Source organism: Suricata suricatta, chromosome 7 (genome assembly GCF_006229205.1).
Source record: "Suricata suricatta isolate VVHF042 chromosome 7, meerkat_22Aug2017_6uvM2_HiC, whole genome shotgun sequence".
NCBI lineage: Eukaryota > Metazoa > Chordata > Mammalia > Carnivora > Herpestidae > Suricata > Suricata suricatta.
In genome coordinates this window covers 69,156,640-69,176,461 of record NC_043706.1, presented here as the reverse complement: position 1 = coordinate 69,176,461, position 19,822 = coordinate 69,156,640, and the positions used below count along the sequence as shown (strand labels likewise).

Here is a 19,822-nt window from a genome sequence, read left to right as displayed (position 1 = left end):
TTGTATAGTATTATATGTCCTGATTTACCCAGGACAATTGTGGACATGGCAGAAAATAAAATGACAGCAAAGTACAAAAGGAATGGACCATAAGAAAAAAATTGATTGTTGAAATTAATTCAACAACATTCAATATAAGAATTAAAAGAAAAAAGAGAGGAAATGCTTAAAACACTACAAGAACACAGTGGGACAAAAACTGGGACAGAAAAGATGAGACAGAGAATCAATCTAGAAGGCCTATTATCCAATTGATAAGTTTTTAAAAAGAAAATCTACAAAAGAAAAAGGATATAATTATTTTTAAATAAGTGATAAGTTACCAAAGGAAATGTATGAGAGGCAAAGCAAGATGAATGAAAGACACTCTCATTGAGATTTGCACCTATGGCATTTCAGTATAAAAGGACCCCCCTGAAAAAAATCATAAAAGTTTCCAGAAAAATAAATACACAGAACAATCAGTTACAGAAGGATGAGAGTAACACTGGCATCACATTTTTTTTTACCCCACCATAACACAAGTATATAAAGAAGCATTATTTTCAAATTTGTAAGTGAAAGTTACTATAAACCTAGAATTCTATATCCAGCCAAATATCAATCCAGTGTGAGTGCAAAATAGACACCTTTTTTCCAAAATGGCGCAGGTGTTGAAAGCCTCCCACATCCACACAACTCCTGCTTGATAAATTATTTATGTTCCTCAGCGAGATGAGGTAGAAAACCATGAAAGAGAAAGTTATGGGACCCAGCAAACAATGTCTTCAAGAGTACAATGGAGAAACATCCCTGAAGATGAATTTGCAGCAGATTTACAGAATGGTAGTGAAGACTGGTATAGGAGGTCCGAGGACTCCTGGAGGGAATGTGGATTTCAAGTGACGGTATTGACCTGCAAGATATGCTAAAGGCTGATTATTTTCTCCTTTTCAAGGAGAAAAGAAGAGGTAATTAGAAATTCTAAAAAATCCAGAATGATCCAGAAGAATGCTATGGCCCAAACTGAAGCAACTGAAATGTGACAAAATTTTGTAGAATTATGCACTATTTTTTTTTTAAAAAGGCAAACCATTTGTTCTAGAAACCAAGAATATCTCCTTTTGGGCACCCAGGGGCAAAGACAATTGTATCGAAGTTAAAAAAAAAAAAGAATAAAATCATACTCCCCTGGTCAACATAAAATAAAAATATTTATATTATAATAATATCAAGAGTGTTTACTGGTTAACTTTCACAATCAAAAGTTTGGAAGATTTAATGATGGTTACAGAACAGAATTCAATGTTGTCAGTCTCAGCTATGTAAAAATAGATAGCTGCTAGAAGACAGGACTTGGAAGAGAGGAGAGAGGAGAAGACAGGGGGAGAGGGCATTAATGTCATCTTATTCAGTGAAATGTGGAGGGATACTGAGAAAAGGTAATATAACAAGAGCTTTAAAAATTAATGAAAATTGACAATAAACTATTATAAATTAAAAAATAAATAAATATGAAAAAAACTCACAAATAAAAAAAGTTCCTGCAAAAAAAAAAAATTAGTGAAAATAGAAAAACAATCAACCAGTGGAAGAGATTAAAAAAAAAAACTAAAAATTGGGGAAATGTTAAGGTGAAACTAATAGGTAATACAAATACATTGAATCTTCATGTGGCAGAGTGCGGAATAATGTTTAAAATTGATAAATGAAGGTATATATACATTGATACATACACAAGTAGATGTGTATATACAGATGTGAATATGTACATATTGGACCTTTTCATTGTGGGATAACCCAAAACTTTGGAACATATTCTCCACATTCTAAAACTTTCCTTAATTATTAATCCTACTTTCTCAAGGTAGAATCCAAAAAACTATTGTCCAGTCTCCATCACAACGAAGATAAAGATGTAACCCAGATGCTATCAATCAAACCCAATTCACTGATGAGTTACAGGAAGGACTGGGCAAGGGGAGCCCAATTTTCTGGAAAAAGGTATGAAACATGTTTTAGGTCAAAAACACCATGTTGGCATATATGCAATTTGCCCCAGCCCATTAATGTTTTATGTTGCTAAGAAACACAGTAAGAGGCAAAGCATAACACAGAGCTGACAGACTCCGTGAAAAAGTTCCATATACTATGCCTCTTGACTCAAGCCGGCCCATCTGCTCTGATTCAGAAGTGTTTATTACATGGTTCCCCCAACTTTTATGAATTTTGCCTTTAACTTCCTAACTCAGCAGGTTCTCTCCTTCCTGATGCTAGTTACAAACCCTTTTTGCTCTAGTAACAAAGTTGAGTATGTTTTAAGAGATCTGCCTAACCTACTGTTTTCTACAGATCCTGTTATTTTTTGTATTTGTTTAGAATCGAGGTCTTTACAGAAATGAATCAAGTTTTAAAGCCAAAATACCTGTACAATGCAATTTCTTAGCGATATGGAAGTAGCCATCATAACAAAATAGAGAAGCGGTTAAAAGTGGCTGGTTTGGGGTGGAGAATGTTGCTTTGCATTATATGCTCCATTAAACTGCGTGAGTTATTGACATGTTAATGTATGACTTTAATTTTTGTAATCTCTTCTATTACACACAGAACAAGGGGGGGAAACAGGAAAAAATGTAATAACAATGATGCTATTCATAATATCAACAAAAATGCAAAAAGTACTGAAAAAGAAACTTGAAGTGTGTAAACACTACATAAGAAACCATGCAACTTATAGATATAAAAGAAAACAGGGGCGCCTGGGTGGCTCAGATGGTTAAGCATCCAACTTTGGCTCAGGTCATGAGTTCAAGCCCCACATTGGGCTCTGTGCTGACAGCTTAGAGCCTAGAGCCTGCTTCAGATTCTGTGTCTCCCTCTCTCTCTGCCCCTCCCCTGCTCATGTTCTGTCTCTCAAAAATAAATAAACACTTAAAAAACATTAAAAGAAAACATAAACAGAGAGAAAAGCAAGTTCCTGAAAGAAAAAGCAACAAAAGTGTGTGCCAGGGAATGTATGTATTTGGAAGGGCTGACTATCCATAACAGATAAGAGTAGTTTCAATTTTGGAATAGACAAATTATAGAAATGTTACTATTCCCCAATTTTATTTTTGGAATAGACAAAAAATAGAAATGTTACTATTCCCCAATTTTATTTTTTAAGAACCTTTGTAGACCTCAGTTTCAATAGAGTTTTAAGTTAAATTATAACAGCTAGAAAAGCAAGACTAAGGTGTTATAACAGAAAAGGCAAGGAAAACTTAACAATCATAGCATAAATGCTATAATTTCCTAAGTGTAAGGACAAGTTTAATGGCCATCAAAAAAAAAAGAACAAAAATTGAACAAATGTAGATTTCTTACATTACACCCAAAATGTTAAACTAAGAACACAAAGTGCCTATGAGCTTTTTTCATTATGAAATGAGGTAATGGATTTCTCTCTTTTCACTGATATTCTTAACAGCAAAAGCAAATAGTTTCAACAAAATGAAAATCTTGAGTGAAACTCAAATAATTTAAGTGTATAAGGGGACAAATCAAATGGGATTGGAAATGGAAAAATGTAATTATAAAATTTAATCTTGCTTTCTCCAGTCCATGTAGAAGGAAAAAATATAATGCCAAATGAAATGAAATATGGCAGTGTGATTTACGAGGTGTATACAGTATTTAGGAATGTTACATTCTTTCAAAAGTGTTACACAGGTGGGCAAATGTGAAAGAAAATTCTTGAAATGTTATAAAATATTTGCAAGCTCAAATTTAGAAGTTTTTCATCGGCAAAACTCAAATGATACTTTTTAAAGCATGAAGTTAGATAACTGTAAAATGACGATCCTAACATGAGGCATGGTTATACTATGAAAATGTCAGCGTGCCAGGATTGAAGACCTAAGACTGAACTGCAGTTCTGTCACTTATTAGCCAAGCGACTTCGCGAGTTTCTGTGCTTTCTGAGACACAGTTTCCTCATTTCTAAAATGGGAATAGAAATTCTTAGCCTAGAGAATGGAAATGACTGCATCAGAACATTTAACAGTTCTGAGAGAAAGCCCACACAAAATAAACAGAAACTACCCTCCCCATAAATACATTTCTATTGCCAATATCATCTATACTTGCAAGTCACATACAAATTATAGCATGATTCACAGTTGTTTCATCACATCTGAAAAATATTTACAAATTCTGCTTAAACGCTGCTTGAGAGGATGCATGCTTCTCACAGGCAAAGGCTACCAGCCCAGGGATCTAATCGGCTCTGTGACCTGGATGCAGCAAGTTACTCTCCCTTCTCCAAACCTCAGTTTTCTCACCTATAAATAATGGCACCGACCTACTTAGCAGAACCGTTGTGAATACTAAAGGAAATATGCACAGAACATGCTGTTTTAAACCCTTATTTACCATTCATTCACTAGGCACTATGTTAAACCTTGCTGTATTATGTATATTATACAAAGTTATACAAAGTATACAGTCATTATTTTAATCTTTCTCAAAACATATCTAAAACATGTGTCATACCAAAAATAGACCACGTAGCAGGAGTGATACTCTCAGGGTATTTTTTCCTAAAGAAATCACCACTTTCTCCTTTATTTCACTGAAAAACTAAATTATTATTACATTATTATTATATTTGTGCTATTTTTGAAATGTAATAACATTTCAACAACAAATATTTCCTTTCCTTTCTATGCTGTATACTCTTCAAAATTCTGAGGGATACAGTAATAAAATTCACAAGACTCCCCTGTCCTCATGGAACTCAGAGGAAACTTCCATCCAAGAGCCTCACTTCAGGACAGTATATGTAGAAGCCACATCCCAAATATAGCACCTGATAACTTAGAACTCCTCCCGTTAGTACCACTAACTAGTTATGGTCATGACAAAGAAAATGCTATAGGAACTAGGGGTTGGCAAAGGCAGAACCAAGTTCCAAATTGTCAGCCTTCCTATTTTGGAACAGAACAACTATTCTTATCAGGAAGGATGGCCTTGCCCTCACTTTGCATTCTTGACAATGTTAACCCACATCCAAAATAATTCCAAACTAAAAATGATAATTTCATTACTTCTATAGGAAAGCATTTAATTTTTACCCCAGACAATATTAAGTCTAAAAACAGATTTTTGAATCATTTCTTAAATAGGGTTTTGATATTAGAAGATTATTATAATCATGAAAGAAATATATGGAATTTTAAATATACAACTTAAAGTTATTTATACTCTACATCAAAAAAATATATACCACTCTCAACAATTAAATACAAGATGGTAAATCAGTAACACTTTTAAACTAAATATCCTTTCCCTGTCAAACAGACATGTCTTCTGGACATATTCTTTGATTACATGTTTTTACCAAAAGCTTATTTAGAGAGTGAGAGAGAAGAACAGAGGGAGACTCCTAATTTGTTTTCAGCCTAACAGATCATCAGTTCTGATGAACACATTAAAGAAAACATTTGGGTTGGATTACGTGTTCTAGGGGGGAAATGCTCTCATACTATTTATTCAGAACTACAACATAAAATATGCTCAATTTACAATGACAGAGCCGGGCCCCACTATGGAAACCTGATTTCCATGAAATCTGGCTTAAGAGAGGCCTCTAGTGGTGACAGGTAATCATCAGCTCCCTTCCCCACCCCACCCCCAACACTCTAGTATTGCTCTAGTTCTCATTCTTTCTCATATTCTCTCCCCTCTACCTCACAAATTAAAAGCCTCAAGCAAAAAAGCTAGTATTATTCAATCGGGTCCAAGAAATCAACTAAAAAACAAATGTATGTAACTGGTAGTACTAAACCATTGTAGATTCTCTAAAGGCAAATTCTCCAACTTCCCCATAAAACCAATTTAGAGCCATTCAGTACAAAGTATAGACCCTAAATATTACCTTGCAATTGTTGGTAATCTTAATAAAAATTAAATCTAAGGTAATCTAAAATCAACCCTATGAAAATAAAAATAAACTCGAAGGCTACAAAACTACAATTAAAGTCATAAAATATAACCTTTATGAGTTTATGTTGATCTTCAATGGTACTGTGAATCTGCTAAACCTGTTTCGCACTATTCACAAATACATTAATACCAGGCACAAATAAGCAAACTTGGTTCTTTATCTATAAATGATTAGACACACCCAGTAACTTCTTCCCAGTTCTGCACCTGTAATAAACCTTTCCTTTCTTATTAAAGGACTCAGCTCCCAGAACCTCCTGCTGCAACTCCACCTGCCAGTCTTAGAACCGGCCTTACCTTTATCCATGGTCCCAGTGAGGTCTTTTTTTAAACTGTTTGTGTATTTATTTATTTATTTATTTATTTATTTAAGAGAGAGTGAGAAAGAGAGAGAGAGAATGTGCACAGGAGTAATGGAGGGGCTGAAACAGAGGAAGAGAGAATCCAGAGCTGTCAGCACAGAGCCCCCACATGGGGCTCAAACTCGCGAACCCTAAGATCATGACCTGAGCCAAGATCAAGAGTCATATGCTTAACCAACTGAGCCCCCAGGCTCCTCACCAGGGAGGTCTTTTAAAGAAAGAGAAAGAGCTGGAATGAAAGGACAGAAGAGATTGTTAAATCCTCCTTCCCAAGTATAGTCACTTCCTCAGGCCATAGTGCAATTACTTCCAGATGTTGTCCCACATCGCACTCTCACTGAGGCCTTGCTCTGCTCCTAAGATGCCCTTGAAATACTGAGACTACCAATACCTCAACATGTAACCAAAAAACAAACATCTGCATCGATGGACACATCATCTTCTTTTGCTACATAATTCAGGGTGGAAAGGGAAAAGAGAGGGAAAGCAAGAGAGGTAGAGGGAAGGGCAGACAGGGTCAAGAGGAAGCTCCTTTCTATACCATTTCCAAAATTTAAAAAGGTAGTGACCCATCTCCTGAGTACCTCAGAAAAAGTAGGTTACTTTGGGGGAGAGAGAGGGGAGGGGCTTTGAGACAGTATGTTGTATCAGTCTGTCTGAACAGACGAAACCCCTGATCGGAAGCAGGGCGTAATAGCTGTGATGGATATTAAAAGTCACAGGTCACTCCTGGGATGAGTAGGAAGGCCCAAGGGAACCGGCCCAGGCTGACCAGCTCTGCATTCCATATTAATGACCCACCTGCAAAGCAGGCAAGGAAATAAGAGCAGAAAGGTTCTGAAAAGCCCAAATTAATATCATAACATTTGAAGAGTAAAGCATGTGTTCTTGATTCATGAGAAATCATTACAGGCCTTCCCTGGCCAACGTACAGGTCTCAGTTATAAAGTCTGGTCATCTGGATCCTAGGCACAGTTGGCGTTGATATGACAGCAAAAGATAAAAGAAAACTTAAATTTAAAAAGGCTTAAAACCATGAAATTAAGCACAGAAATATATCCGTGAAGTAAAAAACCATATACCTTAATAAATGTAAATGTCTTAACACAGTGTAACAACGCATGTTTGTTTGGACTAAATTATTTTTGAAAGATGAGATTATATACATTATGTTTTCCTTGAGAAAGTATAAGTGAAAAGGTTTTGAAAATATTGACATGCAAAAAGTTAAGACGTTTTAAAAGCTGCTACACAGAAATGGTAACTCTCATCTATGCAGAAAATTATAAGAACTCATTTCTCAGAAATTATAGATAACTGATGTTTAGTGTAGTCAGTTTCACTTTGTGTTTCAGAATAAATTGGGCCTATTATATGAGAATTTAAATGGCAATTTCTATATACCATTCTGAAAAATGCACAATAGTCAAGAAAAATAAAACAAACTAAAAACTAAGGTCAAACTAAAACTTAAAACTTTAAAATAAATGCTTCAGCTTAAAATGGATTTTTTAAGTTTATTTATTTATTTTGGGAGACAGTGTGCACATGCTCATGAGTGGGGGAGGGGCAGAGAGAGAGGAAGAGAATCTCAAGCAGACTCCACCTGGGTCAGCACAGAGCCCATCACGGGGCTCGAACTCATGAACTGTGAGATAATGACCTGAGCCGAAATCAAGAGTCTGTCACTTAACTAACTGAGCCACTGAGGTGCCCCAACATAGACTGATTCATACTGCAATATTTTAAGGTTACTTTTTAACCTTTGTATAAGCAACAAAAATAAGAAAAAGTACCATAATCAAAACATTTTAATAGTAAATGGTCTTCATAGCATATTATCAAACTTATTTTTGCTGATATTCATATTAATTTCACAGCAAATATCTATTGAACACCAAACCTATGCCAAGCATTGTTTTCAGATACTGATAATTCAGCAGTGACCCAGCAGACAAGAGACCCTACCCTCACAGAACTTACCTGCTAAGAGAGGAAGAAAATCAACAGTATAAATAATAAAGTTGGAGAATAGTTAGATCATTTCATCTCTCTAGGAAAAAAAGAAGAAGAAGGGGTAAAGGGGAGTCTTGGCAAGAGGCATGGGATCTAATATTAAGTAAGCAGGTCAAAAAGGCTTAAATGAGACAATGGTATTTGAGTAGTGACCTAACAGATTCACTTGGTTGAGAGTCCATGAAGAGCATTTCCTGAAGTGGGGATGGGCAGTGGGGTGTGGAACGTGGTTAGACAAGGTAAATCCTTGTAGACATTGCTAAGAAACTTGACCTTCCACAATAAATTTAATAGGAAACTACCGAGGCCATTTGAGACTAGAAGGGACATGATGTGACTCACATGTGAAAGCATAAGTCCTGCCTACGGCAAGGAAGGGGAAGAAGCAAGACAGTAGTTGAGGCTGTGGCCAAAACCCAGGTGAGAAATGCCCACAGTTTGGACCAGGATCAAGGGTAACAGCATTAAAGGAAGTGGTCAGATTTCTGGACATACGGTGGAGGCAAAGCTAGCAGGATCTGCTTTGGAACTGAATGTAGGCAGGCAGAACATGAAGGAGAGAGGACTTAAAAAGACTCCAAGTGGTAAAGGTGAACCCTTCTTTATTTCAATAATTAGCATAATTCAATCTTCAACTAAAGTAAAGCATGTCAAAGTTCTGTGTCAGAGCTCTCTTCTCTTCTCCACAAACATGGAAATCACCCACACCTTGTAAACTGTCATTTTTCTTTTCTTTTTGGCAATGTTATATAGTTAATTCCATGTCAAATGACAATATTCTTCTTGAATCCTGAGTTTCTTTTAAAGACTGTCATCAGGTTCTTATTTTCCATAGGCAGCTTCTCTGAATTTCTACACATTAAAAACAACAACAACAAGCTTCATTTCAAGCTGGACAGTCCCTCAAGCCTAACTCTGTGCCCAGCCATTGGTTTTTTTATTTTTTTTTTAACTGGTAGCTCACTTTTCAACTCACTCTGAATGTGGTCTGTTTCTCAGCGGGAAAGTCCCTTCAAGCCCTCAACACCCAATCCTGGTTCTTACACATGGGGAGTCTGGGAAGAAGAGCTCTACTTAGAGGGGGTATGGGTTTCTGGCCTAATAACGGGAAAAACTTCCTCTGGTCATAGCATACCAAAGCTCTAAGTCTATAAAAAGTTAATCAATGGCGGCACAGTGGTCCATCTTTACCCCATTACAACATTGTAACTACTATAACCTTATAACATATCTTGACTATAGGGTATGTGCTTTAGTGGCTTGCAGCTTCTCCAATTTCTCTGATTAATATTTTGTGATTCTCTGCATAAACTTGTTACATATGCATCCCTCAATGTCTCCCTAGATGTTTGATTCTTTGATGCTTTTGCAAATATCATCAATTGATTTTCTGTTTGTTGCTGGTATATAAAAATATAATAATTATATATTGACCTTGTGTCCAGGAGAGTTGGTACACTCAATTCTAATAATTTGCCTACAGATTCTACTAGATCTTCCTACATACAAATCACATTATCTATGAATCCTAAGTTTTACTTCTTCCCAATCTCTATGATCTTTGTACCTCTTGCTTTATGTATAGGCATCCTTGTTGCATTCCTGGATCTCACTGGAAAAGCGGTCAAAATTTCACTAGGAAATATAATTTCTGCTGCAGGCTCTTTATAGTTATTCATAGCTACAAGATAAAGCTACTCTTTATCATATTAATAGAATTCAATTCTATTTCTAGGTTACTAAGAAATTTTCATTATGAACGGATATTGACTTTTAACAAATGTTTTTCTGTATTAGGAAGATCATCAGGATTGTTTTTCCTGTTTTCTGTTGAAGTGGGAAATTGCATCAACCACTGTGTGCAAACATCCTCTGCACACTTGAAATAAACCATCACCTTCATCTTTTTATATATGGCTGGATTTGACTTTCCAATATTTCATTTCAGATTTTTAGATCTATGTTAAGAAAAATTTGTCTATTATTTTGCTTTATATACTGTAAGAAACAGGTTTGATATGAAGATTATGCCAGCCTTATAAAAAGAATGTGGGAGTTTTTCCTCTTGTTCTATTTTCTGTAAGAGTTTGTATAAGAATTGTGTTTTAAAGAATTCACCAGGAAGGCCCATGGGTCTAGGGTTTTCCTTATATAAGGATTAATAAACATGAATTCAATTTCTTTGATATATGACTGCTGAAGTCATTTAATTATTATTTTGAAAACATTGTATTTTCCAAGGAGTCTGTCCATGTCACCCAAAACTTATTTGTAAAATTATTCATGATATTCTCTTAGTATCTTTCTATTGTCTGTATCTGTCATTTCTCTTTCTCTATACCTGACATTTGTCATTTGTTTTTGTCCTGTTTTTTTTTCATTAGTCTTACTAAAAGTTTATCAAGTACATTAATCTCTTCAATGATCTATTTTTACTTTATTAAACTTCCCTATTATACATTTTCTGTTTTACTGATTTATACTTTTAATCACTACATTGATTCCATTTTCTCTAGGTTTGATTTTCTTTCTGGAGATGAAAATTCAGATCATTAATTTTTTTGTTCTTATTTCTGTTTTCTAAATATATGTATTTACATAGTCAGACAGTTCTATCTGAGCATGGCTTTAGCTGAATCTTGAAATTTTTGATATGTAATAACTTCATAACCCTTCAGTTCAGTATTTTTCTAATTTTTGTTGCAGTTTATAACCCATGATTTAAACGTAGATTATTTAATTTGTAGAAACTTGAGGCTTTTTTGTTTTTTTTTTAATCTCAATTTCTAACTGGATCCCACTGTTGTTTGAACATTCTCTAAATGACTTCAAATTTCTGAGGTTTAGCATTATGTGTTTATGTCCTAGCATTTGGTCGGTTTTGAGAAATGTTCCATATTCAATTGAACTAGGCATATTGTGTGATCATTTCGTAAAGTACATAAGTATTGAAAAGTATATAAATATTGAATCACCATGCTATCCACCAGGAACTAATACTGTATGTTAATTATTCTTCAGTGGGAAAAAAAAATGATTCCTTATATAGTTTGAGTACACAATTAGGACAAGTTAACTCCTCAGGTCTTCTATATACTTACTGATATTACCTGCTTGTTTGATCAGTTTTTTAGGAACAGTGTCAGTCTCCCACTATGATTGTGGATATGTGTACATCTCCTTTTAGTTTTGTATTTTGTTTTGCTTTATGTATTTTGAAACTATGCTACTGAGAACATAATAGATTTAAGATTGTGACTTCCTCAAGGAAGATGGATTCCTTTAGCATTATGAAATGTTCTTTATTTCTAGTAATGTGACTTGCCTTAAAAGTTTTATTTGAAATTAGTATGGCTACATCAGCAGTCTTTTTTCCATCCCTTTCCAATTTTCTGTGACCTTATATTTAAAGTATCTATTTTAAGCTACACATTGGTATTACCGGTTGATTGATCTTTTTAAAGAGAGAGGATGAATGGGGGAGAGGGGCAGAGGGAAAGAGAGAGAATTTTAAGCAGGCTCCATGGTCAGCACAGAGCCTGAAACAGGGCTTGATCCCACCAACCCAGCTAGGATAATGAGCTGAATTCAAGAGTCAGACACTCAACTAACTGAACCACCCAGGTATCCTATATTGGTATCATTTTTTAATGAAGTTTTTAATGAAGGCTTTTACTAGATTTAATCCATTTGTGTTTACTATTTATACACTTGGGCTTATATCTATCCTCTGTTTTCTAGTGACACATCTGTTTTGCTTTTTGGGGTTTTTTTTTAAATATATATTTTCCTCTTTTTTAAAGCAAATATTTCTATGAATCTATAGTTCCCTTTTTAATTTGCTGGAAATATGCTTTCACTATTATTTCAGTTTTTAATTCAGAGGTTATAACATGCATCCCTAACGTACTGTAATGTAACAAAAATCTTACACTTAATAATCCTAGAACAATGGAATATTTTAACCCCTTTTGAGCCCCATGCTGACTGTTTTCAACGATTACTTTCCTTCTGCCTAAAGAACCCCCTTGTAATATTTCTTCTGGTGAAAATGTGCTGGTAATTAATTTTCTCAGTTTCTATTTGTCTAAAGTATTTTTTATTTCATCTGAATTCTGAGAGTAGTTTTCACTGGGTATAGAATGTTAGGTTGGCATCTTCAGCAATTTAAGATGTCATCTCATTGTGGTACATGGGTGTGGGTTTTGTTTTTTTAATACATCCTTAGAGGCTCACAAATCCTCTTGACTACAGTGATATCCTGAAAGTTTCATGAGAAATATTTTTTTATATTGTTTCTGACCAATTCATTCTCTCTTTACCTTCTGGAATTCAAATCATACATGGGACAGATCTTTAACCAGATCTCCAATGTGTTTTATGCTCTCTTCTGTTTTAGTCGATTTTATTTTCCCCCAATCTGTGCTTCAGTTTGGACATTTTCTACATACTTGCCTTCTAGTTCATTAGTACTATCATCTACTAAGTCCAATAAGTTTATAAACACATCCACTGGCTTCTTATTGACAAATATTTCTTTGGTTCTAAAATGTTTTCTCTCTCTCTCTCTCTTTGTCTCTCTCTCTCTCTCTCACACACACACACACACACACACACACACACACACACACACACACACCCTATAGGGTAATTCTCCACTCTTTTGTTCCTTTTCTTCTTATACTACATTTCTAAACATAAAATAAGTTCTTTTCTTCTAACTCCAGTATCTGAATCACCTGTGTTTCTGTTTTCTATTGTTTGTGTTTTCTCTTAGTTTTGTATCAAATGGTCCTTTCTCTTCATATACTCAGTAATTTTTTATTGAATGCGGATTCACAAAGGTTCTAGATGATGAGAAGACTGTCTCCTTGTTCTGCTGGGCAGACAGAGCAGAAGGTAAATTACATTAATCCAGTAAAGGAACTGAGAGGGGGGAGGCTATATTGTAAATTTGGGAAGCTATGATCTACTTCTGGTTTGACTCAAATCCTAAGACCTGACTTCATAGCTTTCAACTGAAAATATGACTGGTCTTTGACACTTTAGTCTCAAGTGATGGCTTGGCCTTTCAGGTATTTATTTTCGGTTTAGCTCCCACCATACACAGCTTTAGAATTTAGAAAATATCTTGAATAGAATACCAACTGTGTGTTTAACAGATACACCCCCACCAGCACTGCCCACCAAGTTTCCCATTCTGTCATTGCAACCCAATCAAACATGGAGTTTGTCCACCTGGATTCTCAGTTCCCAAGTGAAATTTTCTTGGCAGGTCCCCCCAAGTAAAAGCAGTCCATTTGCCACTCATTCCTGGGCTTTCAACTCTCCTCACTGAGGTTCTTAAGCCACCCCACCCTATTCACACCCCAAATACCCAGGGCAAGTCCTGGTCTCCTAGGCAACTCAAAACCCAGGAATTTTTATTCTGCTTTTCAGAGGTTTCCAGCTTAGTTCTTTAATATGAGGTTCAGAATTGAGTAAATAAATTATGGTTCTTAGACCCACTTAGGTCTCCAATTTTGTCATTCCTCTGAACAACATTCAAAAACTCTGCTGCTTCAGGGCACCTAGGTAGCTCAGTCAGTTAAGCATCTGGCTTTGGCTCAGGTCATGATCTTGCATTTTGTGGGTTCAAGCCCCATGTCAGGCTCTGTGCTGACAGCTCAGAGCCTGGAGCCTGTCTTCGGATTCTGTGTCTCCCTCTCTCTGACCCTCCCCTACTCACACTTCCTCTCTCTCTCTCTCTCTCTCTCTCTCAAAAATAAATAAAACATTAAAAAGAAAACCTCTGCTACTTTCTGTCCCCAAGCAATATTTCAGGACTATAACTTCCAAACAATGCTTCAAGGTTTAAGCAAAAAGTAGTATGTTTTTAAAAACACAGTTAAATTCAGACTTCATTAACCAATTCCTCAACTGTTCCAGAGTCATTTTACTATATACATAGTGTGCTAATGTGTGTTTTCAATAAGGATTTTTTTTTACCTTTAATAGGCTTTTCTTGATTAAGTATTCCAAAGATGCATTTTTGGTGTTGAGCTTAACATGTCATGAACAGAGCTGAGGGATCTAATTTTATCATAAGACCAAAAAAAAAAAAAAAAAAAAAAAAAATCCCAGGCACTAACTGAAACAGCACTAACTGAAAGAAAAACTAAAAATAAATTTTGATTACTATGGAATTCATAAAGAAAAACTTTATGTAGTTAAACAACAACAAAAGCCTCCCTTTTAATGAGACTGAGCTATAGGGCCCTCTTTTTAAAGTCACCTCCAAATCCTAGAAACACACCAAGTATCAAAACTTTTCTTTGATACATGTAGGAAGAAAAGAAGATCACCATGATCAACAAGGAAGAGAGTCACAGAAAGTAATCAAGAGATGACAAGCTGGCTTTCACTGTCGTAACAGCAAGGTCATCAACTAGACAAGAGCATGATGAAAAGCACCCGAACGCAAGGCCAGGGTGAGGATGCTGGTGACTCAGGTGTGATGCGTCACCTTCTCACGCAGTCGCGGTCTCTCATCTCCCCTTTCATCTTTTCCAGTAGTAAAGAGCCCTCTTTTGTCTTTTCCAGGATCGTACAAAAGTGCAACCAGTAGATTTAATAAAACAGGGAGGGGGCATTCCACACAAGCAAATTATGTGTAGATAAATATAAACAAATAATACCCCCCTTCTTTTTTCCTTTCTCTTCGCTTTACTTTCACAGTTGCCAGCTTGAAGTGTTGTTACATTTATGCTTTACCATAAGCTGCAACAAATTGCTTGGGCATATAAAAACATAACAAGTTTAAAAGTACTTGTCCTGACCATATATCAGTGCTTCCACTGTACTACAACAAAACACTATATTCCCATGTAAAAGCACCTTTTGCTGTGTAAATACAAACCCCAAGAATAAGTGGGGGCACAGTGGCAAAAAAAGAAGCCCATTCTGGGCCAAAGGCTATCAGTTCTAGCTTTCCATAATTTGGAACATCAAAACCAGGATCTGCCTGAAGAGGCATTACTTTCATGCAGTCTCAAATAATTCAACCTAAAATACTGCCCTTAATGATGAAAACTACAAATCTAAAGACTTAGAATACTGTTGAAACCATTTGTAACCATGTCCAGTGTTTAGATGATGTCAAGTGAGTCCACAAATCATTTACTGTAACAAATCTTAAGTCTTCCATTAAATTGTAAAACAATCTTTACCTAAATATAACCTGGGTTGTGCTTTGACATCAGTAGTCGCTGCAGATTTCTTTTACATGACTAACCTAAGAAACAGCCTATAAAAGCTATGAGAATGCTAAACTTCTTTAAAAATAATAAACATAGAATACCCTCAGTCTTATGACTCATTTGTTATAACAGTAAATCAAGAAAAAGTAATATAAGCAACATTACCTAAACTTTGGTAGATATGACCATCACAAAAAAAGGCTTAATCTGCCTTACATACCACAGTGGGAACAGATGTACTTTCATTTAACTGTACATTAATATGAAAGATCTCAGTTACAGCCAAATAAATGAGAACTGAACTCTATTCCTAAGAGGGGACTACCAAGCAGTTGCTTAGGTAGAAAACTAAGAGCAGTCAGAATTCCACAACATAACATTTAAACTGTGATTCACATTATTGAGATCATGCCAAGAGGGGTGTGTTTTTTTTGTTTTGTTTTGTTTTGTTTTTTTGCTATGTTTTGTTTTTAACATAATCCATCTCTGTCTCTTCTGGAGAGGAGAAAAATGAAAATCAGCCAGACCACTTAGCGAACTATATTAAGCTATGCTTATCAAATCATAAGTAGTTCAAATGGTTAGTAGTTAAAACCAAAAGTGACTTCCAACATACCCGATAGGCTTCTATTGTGCTACTCCAGCTTTGTAATATTTTAAACAGAGAATTGAAGGGAAAAACTGTCAAGTGATTGGTTTCCTTGAGCATTAAGCTGATTATACAGCATATGTTTCTGTCACGGTGTAAATTTTAAAGTTTTCAATCACTTGAAAATGCTCATGAAGCTCAAAATTTCAGAACAATTCTTTACAAACTGCCGATAAATATGGCCCAAGAGTTTAAGGAAATGATGCTCTATCAACACTGTATTCATACCTTGCAAACTGTATCCATGTCCCAAGGTAGTATAGTCTTCAGATCAATGACTTCACAGGACACCCCAAGCTTTTCTTGAGCCATGGAAGCCACCTCTCGGATGACATGAACCTGAAATAAAAACAGCAAAGAATAAGCACAGAGATTGAGACCTGGAAAGTTAGCTGAATTCTGACATCGTTAATAGAAAACAGTGGTGTTTAAAGTCAGAGAAACCGATTTGCATGAAGAATTAAATGTTTCAGAAATGTTGAATCCCATATTCTACAAAGATAATAAACATAGATATCTAGAAAACAGAAGATGTTCTTAAAGAAAAGGAGATCAGTCATTGATAGAGACATTGATTCTAAAGATACCAGCATACAGAAGGTAAAGTCATGGGAGTAGGCTGAGTTTCTAGAGAAAGCATGAGGAAGCAGAAATAAAGGGCAGAAATCATGGAAGCCTGTAGATGAACAACATGTAAGGGGAAAATGGAGAAGGAGTTATTCACTTAAAAAACAAAAACATTTTAAAAAAATTTAAAAAGTTTAAAAAAAAATAAAGAAAAGAACAACAACAAAAACCAAACAAAGAAACAAACAAAAACAGAAAGAAAAATCAAGAGACAATATATCTCAGAAAATAAGGATGAAAGTGATTCATAAAATTAGTAGTCAGTGTCATACACCAGAGTGATATGGGGTAAGGGTTGGGTTTAACCATTAGAAAATTAGGAATGTTAGCAGAAATAGTAGTAGTAAGTTAGTGGGAACAGAACTCATAAAGTACAAGGATATAAGAAAGTTAAGGAATTAAATATAGGTAGTAGAAAACATTTGCTTAAGTTTAGTGATAAAAGAAAGTAGAAGATGTACCAGTATTTAAGGGAAAAGCCGGGTAGAGAAAAGGTATTTTTTAGATAGAGAAGAAATACACACCTTTAAAAATTATTTTAATGTTTATTTTTGAGACAGAGAGAGAAAGAGCATGAGCAGGGGAGGGGCAGAGAGAGAGGAAGACACAGAACCTGAAGCAGACTCCAGGCTCTGAGCTGTCAGCCGAGAGTCCAACATGGGGCCCATGAACTGTGAGATCATGACCTGAGCTGAAGTCAGATGCTTAACCTACTGAGTCACCCAGGCATGGCTAAGAAATTTTTTTTTTAATTTTTTAAAACATCTTTTAATATTTTTTTTTTTTTTAAGGAGAGAGAGACAGAACATCAATGGAGTAGTGTAGAGAGAGAGGGAGACACAGAATCTGAAGGGCATCCAGGCTCTGAGCTGTCAGCATAGAGCCCATTGTGGAGCTCAAACTCACGAACCATGGGATCATGACCTGAGCTGAATCCAGACGCTTAACTGACTGAGCCACCAGGCACTCCTACACCTTTTTAATAAAAGCAACGTGGAAAGAAGAAACTAAAGATGCAGAGACCAGCTGGTAAGTTAGAGCCCAGGAGACGGCAAACTGAAATATAATCTGAAAGATGTGTAGAGGTAGCTATGAAAAGCAGACACCTCTTTTGAGGACAAAGAGAAAGGAGAAATGAGTGACAGCAGCCATGGCAGGTATGAGGAAAAAACAAGTTATAGGACATAGAATCCAATACACTAACTTGAGTGAAAGAGATACAGATACAAGATTTTCCCTCTTGGAGGTAAGAAACCGGAAGGACTGGCTCTCCCAGCCAAACATCTAGTGGAGAGAAGAGTAGGAGGTTGTAGTATTACAAATGATTTCTGTTATTTGTGTTATTTAACATTGCACCAAATTTCCTAAAATAAGTATTTCCTTTACACAGAAAAAGAAAAATGGACCATTTCTTCAAAAGGAGAGAGAAAAGTCAAAGATAGAAGTCTATGGCCAGAGGAACAAAGAGTGCCAAGCTTCAAAGTCTGGAGGCAGGGCAGGCTGACAGGCACTGGGACAATGGAGGCAGATCAAAATGGAGGCTCACTGGAACAGAGGAAGGTACAGAACTCGGACACTGGACCACCAGATGGCCCACATAATCACATGAGATGGCAGCAGCTGTGATGAAAAAGATGCCAGGTCAAGTGCAGAAACCCGCAGTGAGGATGTATAATGTGTGCCTCAAAAGAAACAATTTTTAATGAATCCATTTTATAAACTCAACAGATTTTTAACGGCTTCACCACATTCATATATATTTTAATATAACTGAATTGGTACCTCACTTTCACCTGGAAATCAGTACCAAATATAGATGTGGCACTGACAAGACTAAAATTTCAGCTATAAGAAAAAGACTTTTAATTTTTATAATATCAGGATTAAAAATGAGAGCTTCCGAGCCCAACATGGACACTGTCGGTTCTTACACATGCTACTCACCTGAGTGCCCCAGGCAACCAGAGTAACATCACTCCCTTCCTGTATGACTTCGGCCTGGGACAGCGGGATGTTGTACGGTTCTAGAGGGACCTGCTCAACTGAACATGTCACGGGAAAAAAAATCAAAAGTTACTTTTTCTAGTGGCATTTGTGCATAAGAGAATATAAGAATTTCATTGTGGCTAAGCTTTATTTTACTCTTCCCCCAAATTCCCTACAGAAATAGCATTTATTATATGGCTCCCATAACAACACTACACATATGAAAAAGTACAATGTAAGTGTATAAAATATATCAGCTATCCTGTAACAGAAGAAGGACTTTGGGTAAAAACTAAGAAAACCTTAAAGTAAGGGCTTTGGTCAACAATGTGTCAATATATGTGTCAACTGTCATAAATATGTCATATTAATAGAAGATGTTAATAATACAGAAAACTGCATGCGGTTCTATGTGGGAACTCTCCTCTACATTCCCCACACCTTTTCTGTAAATCTAAAACTGTTCTAAAAAATTTTTGCCAGGTCTTCTAAAATTTGATCAGGCTGAAATATGTTCTCAGACAAGTTTTCTATCAAGAAGCAAATTTATGAAGGCTTGCAAAATAAAACATACATAGTTGGGCCAAATATTTAAGTTTTTTTTATTTTTGCACCTTGCTTCTATGAACACTTCCTCAACTATGGCAGCCGACAACACCTTAATTTTCAAAGCTGAATCCTGTAGATCTCAAAGACATATGCTAAATCAGCTCTACCAGGCCAAAAGGAAGAATAAGCCACTAGTATCCCAAAGAAAACTATTTCATGATTATTTCTGCCCAACTAAACACAAGCAATACAGAGTTGACTAAATTCAAGATGAAATCATGAGGTGAATTTTAAATGAAATTGAGGAGGAAGTTGACGGAATTGCCCCATTAGGCTGGGAAGCCTTCTTGAATTCCCATGTGAGAGCAGTGAAACAGTAGAAGTGGGGAAATATAGAGTCCTTTTGTTCACTTTCCCTGTAATCTTTCATC

General features: G+C 35.8%; 1 protein-coding gene across 3 annotated transcripts in view; it reads right to left on the bottom strand.

The window, feature by feature from the left end:
• Window positions 1-19,822, bottom strand: part of BCKDHB (branched chain keto acid dehydrogenase E1 subunit beta) — a 215,422-nt gene that overhangs the window by 117,442 nt on the left and 78,158 nt on the right. For all 3 annotated transcript variants that reach the window (XM_029945196.1, XM_029945195.1, XM_029945197.1), the window contains exons 7-8: window positions 18,801-18,898; window positions 16,458-16,568 (exon numbers count right to left, since the gene is read on the bottom strand). In XM_029945196.1, the coding sequence (XP_029801056.1) occupies window positions 16,458-16,568; window positions 18,801-18,898 (209 nt within the window). The remainder of the gene's footprint in view (window positions 1-16,457; window positions 16,569-18,800; window positions 18,899-19,822) is intronic.